We start from the raw sequence: 18826 nt of genomic DNA, 5'->3' as shown, positions 1-18826 counted from the left end.
CAATTAAAAATAACAATTAATTACAAGTTACAAGAAGTATAGGTAGGTTTTCTTTAACAATAGTAGTAAACAGTTATAGTTCAAAATTAAATCAAAACATGGAGATTTAAATGGCTGAAAAACAGACTGACATATACTACATCCAAGATGACCATTTCTCTGAATGCTTCCTTTTCTCACAGGTATGGTGATGTCAGTGTCAGTAGATATAAGTTCAGGGTGGTGTGTGGGGGGCTTTCCCCCACACTAGGATGGCATAAAAGGGCTTGCCCAACTGCAAAAAAGAAATGTAAAGGGAAAGAGCAATCTTTGTGATTCATCCTTTTCCTAGGTTTTTGGTCTTTTTTTTTCCAACTTGTTGGCAGTTGACATTTTGAGTGTCCAATTTTCAGTAGGGAGCCTATTATTCCTATTTTTATTGTCCCAGGATAGAATCAGGATTTTAACCAGAAAGCAAGATCTTTTTATGTTCTTCCACAAGTGTCAGACTGTCTCTTGCTGTTACTTGAGCTTTTAAATCTTGTTTGAGCAAAGGACAAAGATAACTGTGTGTTCAGTAGTTTGCAATGAAAAGAGGAAATTCTAGATATGAAACAGGAGTGAGAGGCAAATGTCAAAGCCTAAGGAAGAGGTTGTCTGAAACGCTATACAAAGGGGATTAATCAATGTGTTACACTGAAACAAAGTTGGTTTACGCAGGTAGAAGGGAATGTGTGACAGATGTTACTACTGGAACAGTTTTAGGTTTCTTAAAGGGCCAGTGTCAAATGAAATGACAGTGGTCTGAAGAAGGATTTCAGGGAATAATAATTTGTGAGAACATATGGGCGGAGTTGGTTAGAAGAATGTTTAGGAATGAATCGGAGGAGAGTGCTGGCCTCAGATGAGTGGAAGTATGAATAAGTTGTGACTGAGTTCAGAGGAACAAGATTTGATCAAGATGACTGTTTAAAGACCCCAGTCAAGTCACATATAGATGACGAAGGAGAATGAAGTTTTCTTTTTCCTTAATTCATGAAATATGCCAAGTAGAGTTTATAAGCAATGTAGGGAAAAATAAGAGGGAGATAGACAATCACTAACCTGCTATATTATATTATATTATATTATGGCCTCCAAGAGATAATTTAGCAATTATCCATATGGTGTCTGCATCAATAGTGGAGGACCTGGAAATCAGGATACTTGCATTAAATTGTTGTTTTAGTGTGAAAGATGAAGACAAAATTTTCCATTGGAGACGTTTTGCTGTGCACTTAGATGGCTAACAAAGTTCTCATATGTGTCATCAGTTAAGTGCTTCAAATACTTGAAATACTCAAAGAAAAAAAAACTTGCCTCCTGCTACAATAAAATTGCTAAATTTGCCACCAATCTCCCTCATAGGCCACACCATTATTATAGCTTAAAGCATTTAAACTGGCTTGAATAGCACAACTATCTAACATATTCACAACTAACTACAGGACACAGACTCATTCATCGTCCAGAAAAATGGCCTCACTACAAAACTTATTGCTACCCTACTGTCCAGCAAGAGACTTCCACTCTATTAATAAATTCTTATTACTAACAAACAAGTCAAATAATATTGTAGGAGACTCACTCTACTCCCAATACATTGCTAAACTCTGGAATAGTATCCCCACACAAATAAAACTCCGACAAACTCAATAGTTTTAAACCACTGCTTAAATAAATCTTAACCAGTCCTGGTCCTGCACATGCTCATCACAAGGTTAAGACTTTGTGTTAACCATACAATACTCTCAATTTCTCATTAAAATGACAAAACAATTGTTATACATAACTGCTGCCTGTACAGTCCATTAAGCTGATGTGGGCTTTCTCGTTAATAACTTCCACCTCTGTAAAATCTTATAATGTATAAATATAACTACTGCTTGTGTATAAATAGAAATAGAAATATAACTACTGTATGTTTAACTGGAACTTAGTATAATGCAATGTAAACAAATGGAGCTTTTCTCCCCAGGCCTCTGCTAAAAATATGTATTACCCAGTCTGACTTTCCCAATAAACAAAGATAAATAAATAGATAAGCGAGACTCAAATAGTAGAAGAGAAATAGGTGTGAGGTTGGGGACAGGTTGTAAAGGAAGAACAGGAGTTGAGTGTTTGAGAGCACAATGTGTAAGATGACAAATGTACAGAAATGAGAATGTGAAAAATTAAGACTATGGGATTTGTTAATGGTTGGCGACTCCAGGAGAGCCTCAGCAGCAAGAAGCCTAATGTGTGATTGTTGCATATACTGCTTAGACTTACCAGGGGCATCACTGACAATGAATGAATGATTTTTCTACTTGACTATCATTTTGTAAGGCATGCTATGTTCTCATTTTATATATGCCTTCCATTCATAATGGAATACCATGCTGGGGGGTTACAAAGAGCTAAAATGAACAGCCTGTTTGATTAATCCCTGATATTAATTTGGTATATTGAGTGGTCTGATTGTCCATGTCTGTTCTTGATATACTTCAGTGTGAGTGTTACTGCAACTGTTAAATTTGTAATTTCATGCTTTAAAATATTTTTTACCACTAATTATTGAGGCCAGCAACTGTTTGTGGTATTAGCTAAAGTAAAACATGAAATAGCACATAATGTATTGTGGAGGGTCTTCTACAAGTGTTTGCATACCATTAGCTTGTAATACACTTCCCTGCTACCATTCGCTCGTGTTGAAATGGCCTAGCTCCCACTGACTCAATTCCTGTAACAGTAGCAACTAACCAGCCCTCCTAGAACCCTGACACTAATCCTAAAAACATTCACCAGTTCCCTAAACCTAACCTCCCAATGAGTCAGTAAAGCTAAAACCCTCTTCCCCTCCCTAACCTTAACTCTCCAATCCCCTCCACTTGATCTCTTAAGCTAAAATCCCACTCCCCTCACAAACCCTTAGCTCCCAATCGCTCCCTAAACCTAAAATTCTCATCTCCTCCCTAACTCTAACCTTCTGCTCTGTTAATGACTCCTTAAACATATAATCCCCTTCCCCTTCATAACCCTAGTCTCCTGATTGCTCCCTAAATCTAATCTTCCCTCCCCTTCCTAATCCTAACCTTCCAATCACCTCCATTAACATAAAGCCCGCCTTTCCCTTCCCCACTTACCTGTTCCATGGTTAGCACCTGATTGTGTCCAACAATTGCAGCAGCTGCTTTTGAATTCATGTCAGGATTAAAGCAATTTGAGTTCCAGGCTGCAAGTCAGAGGAATTCAAGCAGCTGAGTCTCGAGCACCTGTAATATTCCCATATCATGCATCAGAATTTCTATACTATTAGGAATGTAACAGTCTGGTAGAGGGACTATCACTTGATGACAAAATATTTGTTCATTATGGTAGGATTAACATGACCATTTATATTTGATAACTAACCGCAAAGTCCCAGAATGGGCTGTTCCTACCCTTCAAGAAAATTGCAGTTTTCTAGGGAACAGGACATGTTATTGTTATTATTATTATTATTATTATTATTATTATTATTATTATTATTATTATTTTATTTTATTGTTTTAATTGTATGTGGTTTCCATTAACCATAGTGATGCACTAGATTTCGAAGACATGCTGCCATCACTGCCTCTTACAGCTGTCCTTGGTCAAGAGGGACATCCTTTTATGTACAATGCCCCAAGATGTATAATATCTTCTGGAAAACAAGTGCTGCAATGTAGCATTAATAACAAAACATGTAGAGCTTAATCAAAACAATATATTTAACTTTATTTAACAAACTATGCCTATGATTGCAGCACATGTAGCATTTAAGTTCTGTGTACCAGTTTCTTCTACTGTGTTCACTACATAAAGCACTTGATTCAAGAAATTTGGAAGGGTACAGCCATCTCACTTAAATTTATTTTATTTATTTATTTATTGCAGTTGGTTTACCAGGATAGTCCATTGGGCCATTGAAGAACCCGTTTTCAATGGAGTCCTGGGGAGAAAAGCTCCAAAAAAGAAAATAAATGTACATTAACATTTAACAGTAACATCTAGGTACATGCTATCAAAAGAACATAAGCAAAACATAAATGTACATTAACATTTGACAGTAACAATCTTGGTACATGCTATCAAAGGAACAAAAGCAAAACATAAATGCAGATTAATGAACAAACATAGTAGATGAATAAAGTAGATAATGATATTACAGGGCATTAGGTAGAGTTGGTTATGTGGGGTGGGTGCAAGAGCATTCCCATTGAGATGCTAGGTGTAAGAAAAGTGACTTCTTGAAGGTAGATTGGTTAGAGGTAATGCGGATGTTTGGTGGTAGAGAGTTCCAGAGGCGAGCAAGGCTGAAGGAAAGAAGGTTTTTGCCTGGGGGATGAGTCGGTTTGTGGACTTCTAGTAGATTTTGATTATTAGACCTTAGAACTCTATTTGGAAGGTGCATTTTAAAGGCAGAGGAAAGGGAGGGACAGTTGGAGGGGTTTAGAATAAGCTTGTGGGCTAGAGTTAGTTGAGTGTAAGTAAGATAGTTGGGAAGTTCTAACCATTTTAGTTTATGGAGGGAGAGACAGTGGTGAGTGGAAGACTTATGAGCGGTGGCGAATTTAGCAATTTTGTTATAGCAAGAGGTGAGCTGTTTTTTTAACAAGCACTGAAGATTAGTAAGTAGTGGGGCACCATAGAGGAGGGAGGGGATAAGGAAGGAAGTAGCTAGAGTGATTTTAGTGGTGGGTGTGAGGTAGGCATTTTGTCTATACTGCATGCCAAGTTTTTGATGTGTTTTTTTGATGTTTTTTTGTAGGTGGGAATTAAATTTTAGTTGGTTGTCAATGTGGACCCCAAGTAGTTTGGTCTCTGACACTATTTCAAGAGGTGAGTTATTTTGACTAGTAACTAAGAATGAGTTCATGTTGGGGGGAGTGAGTTTGGAGGGAGTAAATAACATTAATTTGGTCTTGGTGGCATTGAGAGCTAGATGATTGCTTAGCATCCATATGAACATGTTCTTACCTTATTAATGGTTGGAATGGAATTTTATGTTATGGATAACCATTCTTTTAGTTCTTTCACTTCTGTTTTATGTCCATTTGATTGCCTTTTGTCTTCATTATAGAACATCAACAGCTGGTGTTATGCTTTTGTAAGACTTGCTCTCTAGTAACTCAAAGTTTCACTCACTGGTTTTACTTAATAGGAAATGTATTTCTACAACTCAGTAACTCTTTCAGGGAATGATTTCTATTTTTTTTTTCAAACAGACATTCAGCAAAATTGTTAAAAGGGCACTTATGTCATGCCTACAGGGCATTACTCTTGGAATTAGGAGCAGTGACTCACTTCATTGGTTTAGAGCATCGGTGAGCCCTTACACCCTGTTCAGTGATGCTAGCAGCCATTCATTCTCCAATATCTGTTTTATCTAATTCATGGTCATGGAGAGTCAGTGTGTATCTTGCCAGTGAACAATCGTATACCAAAATGAAAAAAAAAAAATGATAGCTGATACTACCACAAAAAAACTGTCAGCATGTAACAAGTATAAACATAATAACAAGACTCCAACCTTTCTAGTATACTATAATGTGTACAGAGATGGCAGTTCTGTGTTGGACTTACAAAGATACCATAACCTTTACTAAAAGTGGTTGTTTTTAGACATTTTTGGGAAAAAATTAAAAATAATGTACTGTACCTGTTTTTTTTTATTATTTTTGGTATAAAAACTTTTAAAAGATGGAATACCATGATAGTTCTGATGTGTCACCATTCGGAGGATATAACCTCTGAGCTGGGTATATAAAAGTAATAGTGGTTGTGGTGGAGATACCCTCATACTGGAAGATGGAGGGGGCTTATGCCCCCGCAAAAATGCTTTTTGCATTTGGAAGCTTTCAGTCATTTGGGATTATAGTTGTCTGAGGTAACCAGTGATCATACATGAGCTGATAGCATGTCAGAGAGCCACCATAGCATATATTATCAGAGACATAAGCACACACACACACACACACACACACACACACACACACACACACACACACACACACACACACACACACACACACACACACACACACACACACACACACACACACACACACACACACACACACACACACACACACACACACACACACACACACAAATATATCCACATACATGCACTGTGACCAAGAATGTGTTTGATGCAGGTATCTATGAATGCCACAGTCACTTAAAATAAGTCATTTCAAAACCAATCTCTTTGGTACAGAGGGATGAAACCCTGGCTACAACTCAGACCACCTGAGATTGATTAGCAGCTTGGAAAGATGGAACTGCCAGGTGGGGTTGGACAAGGGATGTATGGCTTATGTCAGTGCTGTCAAATGGGAGAGAGGGTTGTTGAGACTCTTCTCCCTCAAGTGACCCAGTGCTCTGGGGAGTAAAGAAAGCCGGTCTTCCTAAAAACAGGCTATGGGTGAGAGTGATGTGAGTGGGACCTGCCCAAGCCAGTAATAGTAGCCCTTGAAAGCTCTGTCAAGCAGCAGACACATCTCTCTATCATAGCACAGGAGGAAGAGACCCCAGTAGTGATGTGTAAGTCTGTGCCACTACTGGGGTGGGAGGGCTTTACGGCAGTACAGCAAAATTCCGTAACAGCTGCCAGTATGATTTTTTTTTTGAATGACTGTCACCTTATGGGAAACGAACGGGCCACAAACAGTTGTCAGTATGGGAGGAACAATTGGACCAACGGATCATGAAGCTGATGGTTGACAAGCAGTGGGATGGCCCAAAAAAATTATTTCTTTAGCATGCACCATATCACTGGAGTAAGGCATAACATATGAATGTCTTGGATTGACTATTTATAGATCAGTTGCTTAGTGCTGTTATTTTTTCCCTTCATTTCATCTTTCTCTGCCTCTCACTCTGTTATTCTCTGGCACACTTCTAAATAACTCACCATCAATGATTAAAATGAATTACCCTCCCTCTCTTTTAAAATACTTCCCATACATAGACACAATGGTTACTTGGTTTGCTTTCTGCTGATATGTTTAGCTAAGTCCCTTTGAACTAATATCATCAGCTGTGTACATGAGTTATAGGATTTGATTTCTGGATTACTTTCCATTTTGGTTTTCATTTTTCTTATATTAGTTAAAGATGAGAAAGAGGGCAGTATGCAAATATATCAATTTGTAATTTGAACAATGCTAAAGTAATCTAAGTGTGTTTAGCAACTAGTTATTGCCCAGTAATTCATTTCCCAATACTTACCTTTTTCATTTCAGGATAATAGCAGATTCAAATATTACCCTGGTAACCAATGGGCACAAGGTAGAAAAGGTAATCCTGGATAAGGCATAGGGCATCAGTGTATGTTCTTTGTCAGGACTACACACACACACACACACACACACACACACACACACACACACACACACACACACACACACACACACAGTTTGTAAACAAACTGAATAACCAGATGTTGTGAAACATCATTGCCAATCAGTACAGCGTTGTGCCATCTAATATCCACTTAAATCCATATAAACATTTAGTGTGCTGTTAATATTTACTATTTCTGCTATATATTACTTCCCTCTAAGATGTATACAGTATGACCTTAACATTTATGAAAGTATTACGATACTTAACTTGAAAGTACATACTTCTAGTGCAGTATTACCAGCTTTCTGCCCCATAACCTTCAGTGTACATCAATTTTTTGTTTAGCATATAACACTGAATTTTGTGAATTTCAGGGTATTGTGGAATTTGTGTGCATATGTGTAAGTATGTAAAATATAGAAAATGACCAACCTAGAAAATGACCAACCTTTGAAAATATAGACGTAATCTGTTCCTGGATACTCATAAGCAGCATCAATTTTATCTGGGAGGTCTGTCCAATGAGATTTAATTAAATACAGACTCACTTCAGCCATCTGTGGGTGTATGCGCCAGAAGAATCTAAAGTAATAAATAAACAAATACGTACAACATGAAAATGATGCTATTGACATGATTACTTTTCAGATTTGCTGCTAACAAAATGCTGCTAACAAATCAGCAAGGAGCACAAAACAAATAATAGGAGCAAACTAAGAGGCAAGTAAAGCAAAACATAACTAGCTCAACATCTGCCGGAATTCCTGAATCTGATCTTGTACAGAAAGTTGTTGTAACATACTTAAGCAAAAATAATACAGTGCTGCTCTTTTACTATTCTAATGCCAATGTTTTATTTGCTTTTCGTGACCATTAAGCATTCATGCCTGGAGAAGACATCACTGCTATTCCCTTTCAAGTCATGCCTGAAAATGGGCATTGTTAGCCCAATGCCAGACGGTCAGCAAAGGTAATAAATCAAATTAAATATAACCTCCTGCACTTCTCAGCTATGGTTTGCTTTATCAAGAATGAATTAGCACTGGCTTCATGGGACAGAGTATAAAACCCTGTGACACAGATGACCCCATTTCAGGTACTGTGTCCAAGCATTGCAAGAGCTGGAGGAGGAGGCTAGGAATAAGTGGTTAGTGCTAGCTCACCTTCATTAAGGGCAAGGATGTCAGCTTCAGTCTGCTATAGTGCCAATATCAACTGAAGGCTTGGAGTGAACAATGTTCTGAAAGATGGGGAGCATACATGCCAGCCAAGCAAGTGTGCTGTTGCAGTGTCGGCAGTAAGAAGACTAGGGAAGTCTACAATGTCATATGAGACTGCTATTGCAGGAAGGAGGTGCCCAGCTGCCTGCAAAGGGACCTCATATGCCAGCAAAAATGCAACAGCCACTCACAGCTGCCTGAACGACAATACTTCCTTTGTACTGCTCTCACCACAGCATCCGTAAAGTTGTGAATGGAAATAAATGTGTGGGCAGAAGAAGTTGGGAGGATTGATGGTTAGCAGTCATGAGAGGAATAAACAAACAGAAAGAAATAGTTATTAATGGAATGACTCATTATGAAATATCACAGGACATTGTATGTGTTATTACTTTGTAGTGCATGGAGCTCCATGATTATGCTCCAATATCAGTTAAATGACATCCTGATTCAGTGCTACTCTAACAAGAGACCCAATCTTAATAACACTCAGAAAGGTGCTTAACAATTGTTTAGCATCCTCTATGCACTGTTAAGATCATGTCTGGCACTAAAAGCTGACAGCTCCTACCAGTAAACAGCAGCAACAGAACATGAAACAGCATAATTTCAGCTCCATTTCTGTCTGCTGTTTGCTACATTCAGTCATCAAAAATTTATTTGGGAATAAATTGCTTCCTTTAGACAAGGAATATATAATGATATAAAGTGCTTCTTCACTGTTTTACCAGCTTTCAATGCTGCCACAACACTCTGTGTTTCTTTTTTAATTTGTTTGTTTGTTTAATTTTACTTTTCTGCAAGTAGTAGTAAATGGAGCAGATAAATCTCCATGCACAATAAAGAATTATGGTCATATCTCTGATTATAACTTATTGCTATGTCCTCTCAACATGGACACCAAGATTCACCTCTCGAGCATTGCTCTCAAATTGACTTTCTTGGCCTCCATGTCTCAAACATATAAGCAGGTTATGATCAGGGACCCAGTCATAATTGTCTATATCTGTGATCACTTTCCAATACAAAGGAAATTGGGAACATAAAAATAATGCAAGTAATTATAGGAGCACTAAGATGCCTAGCCATACACACCTTAAAATATATACACTTAAAAGTTGTTGCCATCCTTTACAAGCACTTAATAGCTACCACCTCCCAAACTGAGCAGGGCTGTACATGATAACCCTAAGTCTGTGTGAACCCATCTGCTTATCAAAACTAGCATTAAAGGTAGACAAAGTAGTACTTTGTTTGCCCTATAGTGGCGTCTTATTCCATAGGCTAGGAATATGTTGAGTTAGTAACCTATTCCTTCAGTGACCCTGGTTTATTTGTTGGTCTAGATTTAGGTCCCTAGTGTGAGTGTTTGTAGAGCCCAGGGCCAGATCCAGTACAAGACAACCTACATAGCTGCTGGGCCCAGTGCAGGCTGGGGGGCCTGTAATTGTTACAAAAATAAAAAAAAAAGAAAGAAGCTGTGTAACACCCACATTACTGCTTGGCTGCTAACAATTCCTGCTCACCTACTCTGGGAATGTGATTGGCTGAAATATAGAGCCAATGAGACTTAGACTTCTCAAAGGCACAATATTATAAAAGCACAGCATTTTCTGCAAGCAAGTGTAGTATTTTTCTACAAGCACAGTGGAATTGCTGTTGGAATTGCACAGTGTTTAAAGTGACATTGGTTATATTTGCCACTGGAGTAAATTGCCATTGATGCTGAATTTTGCTGAAGTTGTACAATTGTGCTTTGGTGCTGAAGTGAAGTGCAAGTTTCATTTGCATGGGACAGCAGTTTGCTATTTTAAAACTGATGTGTGTTTGTGTATGTTTGTAGGAGACCTTCCTAAACTAAAGCACCTTCATTCTGTAAATCACTGTATTGAGAATTAATAAGGCCAGTCATTAGAGTTTTATAATTATATTCCATTTGTTAACTTGGGTAGATAACCCCATGGGCATGTCTTGTTAAGTGACTTGCTCTGAGTCACACAGTAGGCAAATGGAAGTGAAAAGAACCAAACATGGTACCTTTAATTACAGAAGACATCTCATTAATTCTTTGCACCAATTGCCAGATCTACATTAATTTCTTTTTCTGATAAGTTAATAATGTCATTAGAGTTTCATACTTCTTATTGTTCAGAAAATGCACACCCATGCAACATATGTTCTGTTAGCCTATTAAATGATTTAGAGTTGCCTGTCACTTAAGACCCTGAGTTGTTAACAAACTTCTCCTTCTAATCAAAAGTAGAGGGTTTGAATCTTTGCACCTCCATTTGTCTACTGTGTGGCTTTGACTTAGTCACTCAGACAACGCTGCTGGATCAGGCCTGAAAATTAACACTTTGTGCAGTGGGTTTACCTGGTTAACAAATCAATAAAAGAAAAGAAAATTATATTTAAAATGTGTCCATTTGGGGCATTAATCCCCCCCCCCCATTGTTTGTGGCTTCATCCAAAATTCTAGGGAAAGAAGTTGAGATATATATTTTTCTGTTCCTTGTAAATTTGTATGGCTTTTTGGCAAACGGTTGTAGATTGCAGTCACTTAATAATGACAGGAATGTAAGTTTTAGACTTTGTCCCTCATGAAATGCTTGCTAATGTAAAGCTTGTTGTTCTACACTTTTCTAAGTATATAAGAGAAATATTTAAAATTTGTTCCTTTTATATCTGATTCTTGAGCTAATAGGTTGGGAGGGCATGGGAGTGCAATAGTTTGTACTCTATGGTTTACCCAGCAGTGAACTGAAATTCACTTCTTGGTCATTTATTTATTCATTCATTTGATCGCAAGCAAATATCTGAATTTTTGCAATTATACAAGGGGCTGTAACTGCCGGTGATGTGTGTGTGTGTGTGTGTGTGTGTGTGTGTGTGTGTGTGTGTGTGTGTGTGTGTGTGTGTGTGTGTGCATAAGTAAGAACTTAGTTCCCGCATCCCAAAGTAGCTATGATGTAAAGGAAGGAACTGATTGTAGTAAATAGGAACATCATCACATGAACCATTTTCTTGTGGTACGATCCTTGATTTCCTTGTTTGGTTGACTGTTGACAATGTGTTCATTATTTGACTGTGAATAAGCTGCGCAGCATGACATCAATGAGATTAATGTTAAAATATGTTATTTATTTATTATTTATATTAGTTTCCCATGGTAGAGCAATGATCTCCATGGACCTTTTTCACACTCAGCCTGGGAACAGTGTCTGGTTAAGTGACTTGCTCAGAGTCACACAGTTAGGCAATGGAGGTTGAGGGAATCAAACCTTCCACCTCTGGACTACAGGAAACAGCCCTTAGCTGTGAATGCATTTTAACTTGTTTTTTTGCAGACAAGTGGGTATGAAATGCACTGTGTTGGATTGCAACAGTTTGTATGGCAATTAGTGCAGATAAGTATCACTATGAGTTGTTAATAACATGCTTCCTGTAGTGCAGGGTTTGGTTCCTTCAGCCTTCAGTTGTCCACTGTTTGCATCTCTCCAAGTCACTTCACCAGACCTGCTCCAGGACTGTCCTGAAACAAGACAGTTGTGTCCAGTGGGCTGGTATAAGCTGTTAGCAAATGCCTTATACATTTGTTTTTGAATTCTTATACCCTTCAGATAGCCACTAATTAGTGCTTCACTATATGCTGAATTCCTATACCCTTCAGATAGCCACTAATTAGTGCTTCACTATATGCTCTTAGACCATGAATCCCAGTATGTTTGTTGTAGTTGAATGGATTGCCACCTGTATTTTCAATACTTGTGAGTTTCAAATGAAAAGAAGTTTACTTTTGCTCATGCTAAGTCTGTTTCCATCATGAGTGTATTATTTTGTTCATCAAATGGATTTCTATTTTTTTTGCTGAAAAATTGTGAAGAAAAGTTTTACATTAAATCCAAATCTCTGTGACCATTGTAAAAGTAAACAAGAAAACTGTATTCACATGGACAGGTCTGAACAGTGTTTTATGGTAATTGAGGACACTCAGCCAAGCAATGGAATATTGGAAGTGGAAGTGCACAGTTAATTCCAGATCATTGTCAAGGAGTTAACAGAGCCCCTCCACAGGAGAGCCACCTAGCCTGGAAGTGTACTTACTGCAACAGGCATACTGGAAGGCTCAGAATCATCAAGGTGCATGCAACATTTTTGGCTGTATTAGAACACGTAATTGAAACTGAACTGGCTTGTAACACCATGCAGCTGTTAGCCTAAAATGCACAAATGTATCATGAGTTTCCAAAAAGTTTCTTATTGTACATTTGTAAATGCTGTATTACTTCACAATAATTTCTCTGACCTGTCTTTGAAAACAATGACTTCTCCACGAAGGTCTGTAATGGCATCAAATCTTAGCTCTGGATCACACCTTTCTGGAGTTTTGGGGTAAACTGGTTTACCAGGTGAAGGATTTGGTGAGGGACCTAAGAAGACAAAATTTTTAATTAAATTTGGTTCATTTTATAAACAACAACAGTGAATTTATTATTTACAAAACTCTGTTCTAGCATCTAATACACCTGTTATATTCAGGGACCTTTTTCAATATAGTCCTTTAGTAATAGTTTAATGTACTTAATATGCCTTGTTACACGTTCAGAATTATGCACACATTTAAAAATGTTTTATTATCTGTAGTTAATTGTGCCTGCCCTAATAATACGAAAGATGACGTAGAGAATGTGTTAGCTCAAAGGATTATGGGTGGAAAGTCTTGCAAAATGATTGCCACCATCCACATTTAAATTATGAATTAAATTTCAAGAGTATCCAGAAAAGTTAGACCTTTAAAAATGAATGTATTAATAGGATCATAGGATAAAATGCAAGACATTTGCCTTATAAAACTGTTTACACCCTGTTACTACCCACCATTATGCTGTAGTCCTCCTTATCAAGAAAGGCAAAGCAGGTCAGTCCCACAGTAAATTTATGCCTACACATCCAAGGTGCTTAGTGACACAGAGAGCAAGGCATTGATTATTCCACAAGCGTCTATAAGAAACTATGGAAAGAGATAACACTTCAAAGCATTTCCTGGTACCTCAATAGCTTTAGGCCAACAACCTTCTTGGTTTGCAACCTCTGGGTGGCCTTTCCAGTCGCATAATATGCCTAGAATGTACATTATGAAGGTGTTGTACTCAATAAGTGATCTAAATATGGCATTAAGAGAGATCATACTCTTTTTGACCTGGATGACATGCATTTAGGTATTAGTTTTGCTAACAATTGCTTTTGGTTTTACTCATTTTATATGTCTATTTTGTTTGTTTTGTTAATTGAATGAACAATGTTTCTTATTTGGTTTTATCAAGCAGTAATTTTATAATGTCCTATTTAAATTGTGTGGGATTCCATCAGTCTAATGAAATCTTTAAAGAATAAAGGAAATTACTAAAGGTGTTACTAATATAGTAGTAACCCATGGCCGGATGTGGGTAATGCTGGATTTACCCACGGATGGCTTGGTTTGTTCACTAGAGCAAAGCCAGACATGGGTAAATCCAGCATTATCCACACCCAGCCATGGGTTATTGCTATTATACAATGACATTTTTTAAGAAAAAAAAAATTAGCTTTCTTAAATAATGTCATTGTGTATGGCGCCATGGTGGTCTTTGCTTTAATTTTGTGTGTTGGAGTTGCCTGATGTACTGTAAATGCATATGGAACTTACGTTCCCACACTTACATGGTACATTCATGCTTTAGCAATAAAGCAGCAGAGAAAGGAATATCTCCATTGCTTCTTTAATTTTTTTTTTAAAGAAAAAAAGTTTGCACTATGGACAGTTTAGAGGTACAAGAGAGACGGGGCAGAAGTACAATGAAAATCAAGTACGTTATGACAAAGTAAAGACACATATCTGATTTTCCTTTTAGTTCTGTCCTGTCTCTCTTGTTCCTCTGGATCGTGAATGTTGTACTCTTACTTGTACATGTGAAAGTGGATCATAAGGTATTGTGTCAGCTGCGATGGTCTTCATATGAGAAGGATCAGGTGTATTTTTGATTTTTGTTTTTTGAACATACCTCATTATTCTTGTTTGCAGGCCATCGCAGTTGTCTTAGAACCTTACAAACAACTTGCAAATTTGAAAGATGTTGTGTCTTTACTTTAAGTGTTTTTGCTTCTTCTTTTTAATACAGCAATAGATAAGTATGGCCACTCAATGATACTTTAGTGGCCAGAAGTTTCCTGTGGGTATATTCCTGATTTGAACCACTTGTAAAAAAATGGACTTATGAAGCCAGAGATATGAATAAAAATGGCTTTCATCCAACAGAAGTAAAATGCCAGAGATGTGAATAAAAATGGCTTTAATTCAACAGAAGCAAAATATATTCTTAATCTGCAACGGGCATACTGGTTGGGCTGACCAATCAGCATGCTTGTTTTTGAATGTTAATAGCCAGTCATTGCATAATAGAAATTATTTCTTGCTGGATTGGTTGGTCCTTAAGTTCTGTGAATCAAACCACAGCAAGGGTCATATGGTGCCTATATTTTTAAATTTGCTAAGAAGTGACTGCCTTAGAGACAAGCTCTGGCCAATGTTGTGTGCCACTATTTTTGTTTGGTGTCAATGATTTGTGAATTACTGATTGTATTAGCAATCTTCAAGTGTTTTGAGTTTTATAGGGGATAGATGATCTGAATAAGTGAAAAAAATCATTCATGGTCATTATGTTCTGTTTTCCTGAAAGAGTCTGTTAAACAAATATGTGGTAACAATGATAGCTGTAGTGGGATGCCCTAGAAATTCATCTAATACTAATTGAGATTTTCAAGATGCCAACTGTAGCATAACTTCACTCATTACAGTCCCAGGAATAGTAAATATGGCTTCAAACTGTAGGTTTTACTAACTACTAAAACTAATCAATAACATGTATTAGCATGTATTAAAAGTAAATCAGAACTGCAAGATTCAGTTATTTGTGTTGTTTAAAAAACATGTCACAGTCAACTTGCCAATAATGTTATGATGAAACATCCTTTGTTTCTGTTGTTATAATCCCTGCCTGCTGCTTATCTAGCTTTCACTTGCTGTGCTTCACTCTTGTTTGCAGTTTAGCATCTGCTAAGAGAAGCTGCCTCTGAATAAATGCATGAACTGACTTTGCTGCTAGAGTGTACAAGAGGTGGACCAGTCCTATCAAATCATTAATCAATTGTATTAGGTAATGTTACTAATATAGTACAGTACTGCACCATTTTCTTCTCTTGTCTCCTGCACATCATTAACTTGTCCCAAAATTGAAACTTCTTTTACTGTCATGTTACTCTCATTCATGCACTTTTTTGGTTGTCACACTGTTTCATAAATGTCTCTTGAGGCACCTCATTGGCCACCATCAGGCCAAAATGACTGATAACCACGCAAAACTGCAATGCTGTTGAGTCAGATAAGGCTGAGGAGAGCATCTAGACAATCACCTCTCGGGTTTATTGCTAGTAGACTGTATGTAGCCTTGGCTCAGCTATAACTCTGAATACACAGAGGAAGAAAGTGAGACGCATGATCCGTCAGCCCTTTGCACTACTAGCACGGTGAGTTTTAAGTTCTTTCAGCTCCTGAAGTACATCTGGATAGCTTTAAAGTACAGACACAGCAGCAGCATGAAGATGGAACTGAAGGTCAGTCAATATAGTGGCTTATTGCTGAAGGATTCTTTCTCACAGTGCTGGTGTCCATGATTCAGTCCTAACAACCAGCTGTTGTCTGCATAGGGTCTATTTGTAGCCCTACCTGCATGGAGTTTGTCTAAGTAAGCTAGTTTCCTTTGACCTCTCACATCACAATAGTAGTATCAGCTACTCCTGATCTATACATACATGGAGAGGTTCCTAGGCTAATACTAAACTTACAGCTATAAAGACATTGAGAAGCTTAGCCACATTATCCCTGTAGTGAAAAGAGTAGACCACTTGTCTTGGGAAAGAATACCATTCATATTAAATCCTGCCACTGGATCTGCAATTATCCATGTAATTGTTGATGTTAGTTTTCAAAAGAACCAAGCAGGTACTTTGCTTGATTTGCAGAGTCAGTCTGTTTCGAAGGCAGGGAAAGCACTGGATAAGAAACAAAGAAATAAATCATGCTAGTAAATGTTGTTGATAATACAATGGAGGTTTCAGTCTTTAGACTAGATGTCTGTTAAACTGTTTGTTCTATGAAGATGAAGAAGGCCAAAAAGCATAGGGTCTTCCATAGCAATAAACACTAGACAAATGTCATTTCTCAAGAGTCTGTATAAGACAGAATAGACAAAGAGAGGAATTTTAACCTGTCAATATAGCTTAAGTGGCTTAAACCAAAAAACTTACTTAGGAATCATTGGGCCATTTCAAGTTGTATAAGGTGCTTTGATAGGTACATTCCAAAGAGGGCAGTATGTTCTATAATGGGTCTAAATAAGGGAAAAGAGTAGAGGGTCATGGATATCTTTTGACGTAGATGAAATGCCAGAGTTACAGTCACCTTTGCCCTTGTAGCTCAGATCATTACTGACAAGGGTCTGACATGGACCATTTCAATTATCTTGTTACCACATAAATAAACGCATTATAACCATTTTGGTGAAACATTCAGCATGACAGCAGTAAGCATTACAAATTCTCAGACTAGTCCAAGAGTTTGATAACTGCTTTTCTACAGCTAGTGCAAAGATATGATTAACTACCTGTGAGGTATATTGCAAGCCTTTTCCATCAATGATTACATATTGCGAGCAAAAACACACATGGAGCTAAGATAAGCAGTTCTGAGTATCAAGGCCAAAATCTAGAAGGAATTATGACTGCAGAAGTATAAACTGGAAACTGGTCTTAAATGCTTGTCATACTACTCAACTTCTTTGTTCAAGAAATGTGGACAGTCAAAATTAATTGGAGAACAAAGGGCCAAAATCAGGGACATATTTTAAATACTACTATTTAAGTACTTAGAAATGTGTTAGAATAACAGGTTTTTCATTGACATGCACTTTCATAAGGATATGAGGTCTGAAACTCATGTAGCTGTTATGATTTAGTAGCTATAGTCCATCCTCAATGATTTGCCAGAAAACTACAAATTTATTGCGAAACATATTAAAACAAGAGGAAAAATCCAGACATTCTACAAAATTCTGAACAGCTAAAATATGCAAATCATAGACTTTTTAAAGGAGCTGATAATTCAAGCATATAAGCACAAGCCAGACTAGCGGGAGATAGAGTGATGTCTACTTGCCTGTTTTGACTATAGCAGAAATTAAAGAATGGGATATCAGAGTGTTTGGTGTTACATTAGGCAAAATGTAAAATATCATAAAATTGCACTGATATAAAGCGAAGAGACATTCATGGTGCACTTCATTATTTTGTTTCAACAGGCTGTTTATAAGAGTAGAAGTCCAAGCGTAGACATTCTGAGATAGCAAAAGGAAGGGAAAATTCCAAATAAGTTTCTAATGTGTCAACTCAAGAAAAGCATCCTGTACGTTTAGAGAAAATGAAAAATATCAGCTAACACAACATGCACACACACACACACACACACACACACACACACACACACACACACACACACACACACACTCGCACACTTACCATTTACCTCCTAGTGTTTCCATAAAGAAATCAGGCCGAACCATTTAAACTACCAGCTTACACCCAAGTCTAACCCCCAAAAGAGCTGTATTCTGACAATGGTCACATAAACTTTATCTGGTTCCCCCATTTCACCAGCATATGATGGAGGTATGAGATCTGGGTGATAGATATTGTAGTGCTCATCAGTATAACCTGCACTAAACTGTAAAGTTATGACTGAACATACATTTGCTACCCTGCACATAGGCATTTATGTTTTCTGTGAAAAAAGTGGTGGTAATGATGAAAGCTGAGGAGTAATCATCATTGTCTCAGTGCTGTGAGGGACAGAACTATCTTTGTATCTCTAGTAAGCATTTGCACTAACTGGTCCAGAGTGTTTGTGGTTTACAAAGTCTAGGAACCTCTGCACCTGCAAATTTGAGGATATGTAGGATTTGCAGTTTATAGAGGGATAATTAAAGGCCCAAATGAATGTGGCATTTGGTTGAATGATGAGTGTCTCCAATAGGTCTAAGTATGATCCATGAGCTTCATAGAAAGCACAGGGTGAACTATAGCTTGCTAGAATATGGTATGGGACTTTGTCTATGGTAATCTGGATGTGGAGAAATTCCATT

At 37.5% G+C, this 18826-nt stretch overlaps 1 protein-coding gene across 1 annotated transcript in view; it reads right to left on the bottom strand.

Annotated features, from left to right (window-relative positions):
* Positions 1-18826, bottom strand: part of LOC122802790 (collagenase 3-like) — a 143328-nt gene that overhangs the window by 81490 nt on the left and 43012 nt on the right. The window contains exons 6-7 of the mRNA XM_044072584.1: positions 12901-13024; positions 7823-7956 (exon numbers count right to left, since the gene is read on the bottom strand). Coding sequence (XP_043928519.1) covers positions 7823-7956; positions 12901-13024 — 258 coding nt within the window. The remainder of the gene's footprint in view (positions 1-7822; positions 7957-12900; positions 13025-18826) is intronic.

Source organism: Protopterus annectens, chromosome 5.part0 (genome assembly GCF_019279795.1).
Source record: "Protopterus annectens isolate FY-2018-M chromosome 5.part0, PAN1.0, whole genome shotgun sequence".
NCBI lineage: Eukaryota > Metazoa > Chordata > Ceratodontiformes > Protopteridae > Protopterus > Protopterus annectens.
Note: the sequence above shows the minus strand (reverse complement) of the source record. Positions and strands in the feature narration are given on the sequence as shown.